The sequence below is a fragment of the Trichogramma pretiosum genome, unplaced genomic scaffold (assembly GCF_000599845.2).
Source record: "Trichogramma pretiosum strain Unisexual culture from Peru unplaced genomic scaffold, Tpre_2.0 scaffold41, whole genome shotgun sequence".
Taxonomy (NCBI): Eukaryota; Metazoa; Arthropoda; class Insecta; order Hymenoptera; family Trichogrammatidae; genus Trichogramma; species Trichogramma pretiosum.
Window position 1 is genome coordinate 678,201 of NW_019640824.1, and position 5,917 is coordinate 684,117.

Sequence of the window (5,917 nt, forward strand, 5' to 3'; positions counted from 1 at the left end):
ATGTAACTTTCTTTTTATGCATTTACTTCTATTGTCTTTTGACGTATACCAACCTCTGTCATTTCTTTATTTTTTTCCTGCAAAACCACTTTGCTCTCTTCGTAATATTAAACTAGGACACATCATAAGCTCGATTCATGAAGTGTTCAATAATTTATAATTTCTTTGTAATAAGATACAATTCAAAGAAAATGGCTAATTGTTTATTACGCCGGAGATCATAGTATATTTTCTCCAATAATAAATGATGAGTTTAGAGTGTCTCTGTTGACATAAATTTTCTCAAACTTTCATTTCACGATTTGTAAATATGATTACATGTATAAGTTACCTAGTTCGATGTGTAACATCATTACAAAACAATTAGTCGTTGATCAAGTTCCGAGTGATAAACATGGACTTCAGTGATGTATATAACTCTGATGTCAGGTAATTTTTGTTTCGTGAGAATGAAATTTAAAAAAAATGGCATAATACTTTATATTATTGGGAATATTGCAGAGTGAAGGAGGAACCAAATGATGTTTCCCCAATTGAAAATGAAGATTATATGATAATTGGCAATGCACGCAATGCTAAAACCGACGAATTCTCGAGTTTTTGTCGAGAAAATTTAGTAAGTGTTGATGTGGGACTGTTTAGTCAATATTTTTATCAAGTAGTTTTACTAATTTCATTTCCAGATTCATGGGCTTCGAGAATATGATGAAAATTCGCGACCTAATAACGATTTGGAAATAGAATTCGAATGTAAGGACGAGAAGCTCGGCATTGACTTATTAGTAGTTAAGAAAATCGAAGACGATTATCCAGATCATTTGCAGTACATGAAAAATAGTTGCGATTATCAGACTCAAAAAAAAATTAAAGAAGAAATTGTTGACGAGGTAAAAGAGGAATTGAATTGGGATGGTGAACTCAGTGATGCATTTGATGCACATGAAAAACCATTTGCTCAAAATAGTCTATGTAAAACCCAAACTGATAAGGCACGCAATCGTACCAAATATCCATGTAATGTATGCGGTAAAAAATTTTCACAAAAAGGTCATCTCAAGATCCACATCGATGCAGTTCATAATGGAGTCAAACATACGTGTGTTACATGTAAAAAGACATTTGCACACAAAAATACTCTCAAAATGCACATCAATGCGATGCATAATGGTATGGCACCTACTTGCGAAAAGTGCGGAAAAAAATTTCAAACGAAGGCTAACCTCAAGATTCACATCGATTCAGTACATAATGGTGTTAGACATGCGTGTAGTATATGTGAAAAGACATACGTACGAAAAGAAGATCTCAAAGTCCACATCAATGCGATGCATAATGGTGTTAAACATGCGTGTGGTGTATGTGGAAAAACATTCACCCAAAAAGGAGATCTCAAGAGGCATATCGAGGGACATAATGGTGTTAAACATACGTGCGTTACGTGTGGAAAGACATCACACAAAAAAAAAATCTCAAAATGCACATCGATGCGATGCATAAAGGTAAGCAACCAACATGTGAAATATGCAGAAAAACCTTCTCAACTGAGACTTCACTCAAGATCCACATCGATGCAGTTCATAATGGAGTCAAACATACGTGTGTTACATGTGAAAAGACATTCACACGCAAATATACTCTAAAAATGCACATCGATGCGATGCATAAAGGTACGGTACCTACTTGCGAAGTGTGCGGAAAGAAATTCTCAACTAAGACTAAACTCAAACTCCACATGGATGCAGTGCATAATAAGATAACTCATGCATGTGATACATGTAGCAAAATATTTACGCTGAAATATAATCTTAAGAAACACATCAATGCGATGCATAAAGGTATGGCACCTACTTGCGAAGTGTGAGGAAAGACATTCTCACTAAAGGGTAATCTTAAAAAACACATGAATTTGATGCATAATAAGACCACTTATTGTAATACTTGCGGCAAGATATTTTCACAAAAAGATCGTCTTATAATTCACATTAGAACACAGCATGGAGATATTGATCACGCAAGTGTTTAATGCGGAAAAAAATTTACACATAGGAGATATCTACATATGCACGTCAAATGTATGCATGATTTCAATACCCAAGCACGAGATCAATGCAAAAGATCTTAAAACGTACCTATCAATACCGCGCAAAATGATTAAACATCGAGACAAATGAGTGGTTATAAAACTGTCATTGAGATAGCTCATCACTCACGCATTACCACCCAATAATAAATGTGTTAAATGTACATTGAAATTTTGTAAAAAACAATTACTATTATATTTTGGATCACTTCTATGTTTTCCGTCTGACTGCTTAAGAAACGATTAAGTTTTAAATAAATTAATAAACTTTTTATTACAAAAAAAAACATGATGTTTCATTTCAATCAATCTATCTATAATTTTTATCAATCTGTACAGTTTTGTTAAACATACAAATCATGAAATGAGGATTTTTGCAGAAGATGTATCTTGCATAAAATGTTAAGTTAATTATTCATAATCGCTAGTTTTTTTTAAAATAAATGAAGTATAACGCTAAGCACTTAAACACACACAGACACAGACACACACCTTATCTGTCCTGTATGAATTAATATATGTTATATACTTTACTCTGGCCTAAAAAGCAAAAAGCTGCGTCCACCCCTAGTGAGCACCGACTTATATTATGTAACGGCGTGATATTGATTATTATTAAAACATCGGCAGCGACGATCTATATGTACTATACGTCCCAAAGAGCAGGTATATACAATGTATGTATCTTTTTTGTATTTATTACACTATTTATTACACTAGTGGCAACCATAGTTACAAAATGCTGAGCGACTGAATGTTAAATAATAAAATAGCATATTATATCAGTGTAATATTTGTTTCAGCCTTATGAAATTAATAACAGTAGCTTCAATGAGTATCACAATAAATCTATATTTCAATGAGTTTTTTGTGCATGAGTTATCGCAGTTAGAGTAAAACATCAAAAATTAGCAATATCGAATGTATACGAAAATAGTTATTTATGTAACAAGTGCCCAAAAGGCGTTTTTGGGCACGGGTGTGCGCAAAAAGCTGGGCACGTGTTGCATACAAAATTTTATGCAATAGTAGGCGAAAAATACGTTCATTTAAATGAGGCGTTTTACCGCACACCCCTGTCCCAAATGAGGCATTTTACCGCACACAAGTGTCCAAAAACGCTTTTTGCGCACTAAAAAATGGGCGAAAAAAGACATTTTTCGTCATACTATTGCATAAAAAAATCACCCATAAATAACCCATATAATATATGTAAAGAAATATTATTTCTTTAAATAATTTAATCCTCGTTACAGCGAGGTGTAGAGTGGGGAGCTCTGCGTATAAATTGTAGAATACAGAGTATTGTATCATTAGTTATACGGTTGTAAGCAAGATCGGCAGTTAACTTTAAATGTCGTTTCTTGTGTTTATCTAGGTAAGAAAGTTTATATGGTAATATAATTGTAAATAGTGAATTTGTTAATAAATACTTGTGTTTATCTAGAAACCATTGAAGAATTGCCGATTTTAAGTTAATACCTTATATATATATTGCAAAATTTCCACACGAATATTGATGCAAAACTCAAAATTGCATAGAAATGCATTTTTGTGCTACCCCAACCTAAAATAACATTTTGCTCCCGCTGAGCAAAACCAAAATGTTACTTTAGGCTGGGGGATTCACAAAAAAATATACTATTTTAGCATATTAGGATACACGGATGTTGCTAAAAAAGTATACAGCACTCCGTCAACACCTTAAGAGTGCTATGTAAAATTTTCAGATCGATTGGTTTATCCTTGCATGAGTTATAGCAGTTAGAGTAAAACATCGAAAATTAGCAATATCGAATGTGTACGACTTTGCTGCGCTCAGCATCAATTAAAAAACAGAGTTTTTCTAACGAAGAGCATTACTTTCTAGTATCTTCAACGACAACTAGGTCATTTTGGAATGCAAATATTTCAATGCTTGCTTGCATGCAGCCTATTCAAGTTACACTCTAGTAAGGAGCTAAAGCGAGCTGGAAGGCTCCTTCTAGTACTCCTGAGAGAAGAAACAACACGTGACTCGAGATCTTGAATTGTGTTAAATATCAATTGTTACATTAAATTACATTAGAGAGTATTGCGATCTGCTCAAACTTTGTTCGTGCATGAAAATCATTTGATTAACTGGTGAGTGTCTTATATGGTGTCATGCTGTTTGTGATAATGGCGTCAGTGCTGTTGGTGCTAATTTATACTTACACGATGTGTTAGGGTTAAAATTAATTAATTGAGCGGTGGACTTGCAAAAACAGTAACCACAGCACCTGATTTACGCATAAATAAAGAAAAAATTTAAAAACTCTCATTTGTGCGTTCTAAACAGAAATTGGGAATTTTGAAATTCGACAAGACGAAATGATCTCTACTACTTTTTTGTTCTCGAAAATTAGACTTGCATTGATCAAAAGCCAAAGAACATTTAGGCTCATGAATAAAGCACCAATATGCTCTCAGAAAATTCTTACTGGTTTTGATTAGTGCTACGGAGCTTGGAATTATACCGAACGCCCCCATCTCGGCTATAGATGCTTATCACCATTAGCAAAATTAGTATGTTCATGAGTATACTTATGTTCATGTGAGCGGATTCATTCGCGGTCATCGCTTTATTAGCTACTCATTTTGCTCCTGTTACTCAACTTTATTCATCCTCTCACTCCTATATCTTATGACTGATATTGTCTGAATAGTATCATTTCTTTACTTTTTTTTAATGCAATTTACTCATTTAAATATCATTTAAATTACAAAATGGTTCATGTCGTTTTCATATTTTACTTTCACCTAATTCTATCTTAGATTTTTTTAACGCAGTGAAAAATGTTTGCAGTACTTTAAAACCAGTCAAAGAGAGGTAGAAGTGATAGAGAAAAGGGAACGATTTACCTAATCGTATTATACAAATTTGGAAGTTTTCAGTACTGTCGTATAGAGGCGTGGCATTGTAGTCTTCTAAGTGTGAAAATTTTTCTTACTTTCTTAAGGCACGAACGCTCAAGGGATTTAAGATCGGGGGGATTGTAATCAAATATACGAGATTCAAATGTCACTGCGCATTCGCACGCCATTTTTTTGTGACTAACATCTAATGAAATATTTCTACAGAACTGTAGTTGAGACGAATAATATCTTGCCACCTAGTATCCTTGACATTTAACTTTAATTTTTAAAAATTGCTGATTAAGATATTTATTGTAAGTTTTTCTCTTCAGTTATTGCACATTTAGTCCTCAGTAAAAATCGATTGCAATACTCCAAATTATTATTCATATTTATCGTAGCAAAACGTAACCTCAATTTATGGCATTATCTTCACAAACGCGTAGGCCTCCAAGATGTGAGCCAACAAAATGAAAGTATAAACTTGAGCCCTCGAATTTTTCAGGTGACAAATTTTCAAGAACTGCTACTGAACAAGTGCAAACACACATGTAGCACATATTTAACGTATGTATAAATGTGGCCTAGTTTCAGCAAGCAAGCGAAAAAAGAGAGACAGGTAGAAAGAGAGAGAGAGAGAGAGAGAGAGAGAGCAGCCCTAAAGGTAACGAATGGAGGGCAGAAGAGGAAAGGAAAAAGGCGAATGAATTGATTAACACGATGTCGGTCAGTGACGCTCGAACAAACTAGAGCGATAACGAATATATAGAAGCAAGCAAGAGATAGAGGTATGTATGAAGAGGAAGAGAGAAAGGGGGAGGTGCTAGTGTTGTGAACTGTAAACTCGAAAAGTCGGTGAGTAGATCTAGATGTTTAATATTGGAGAGTGCAAGGGTAGCTTCATCAGCACCACAGCTCTGCTCTGTGGGTATGGAATACTAGATTTAGCCGAGATACCAA

The 5,917-nt window shown here is 34.2% G+C and overlaps 1 protein-coding gene across 1 annotated transcript; it reads left to right on the forward strand.

The window, feature by feature from the left end:
* Positions 1–342: 342 nt before the first annotated feature.
* On the forward strand, positions 343–2,352 carry LOC111694585 (zinc finger protein 32-like). The gene is made up of 3 exons (XM_023463259.1): positions 343–429; positions 502–616; positions 684–2,352. The coding sequence occupies exons 1-3, from the start codon at positions 395–397 to the stop codon at positions 1,638–1,640; spliced, it is 1,107 nt and encodes a 368-aa protein (XP_023319027.1). The 5' UTR covers positions 343–394; the 3' UTR covers positions 1,641–2,352.
* Positions 2,353–5,917: the final 3,565 nt, after the last annotated feature.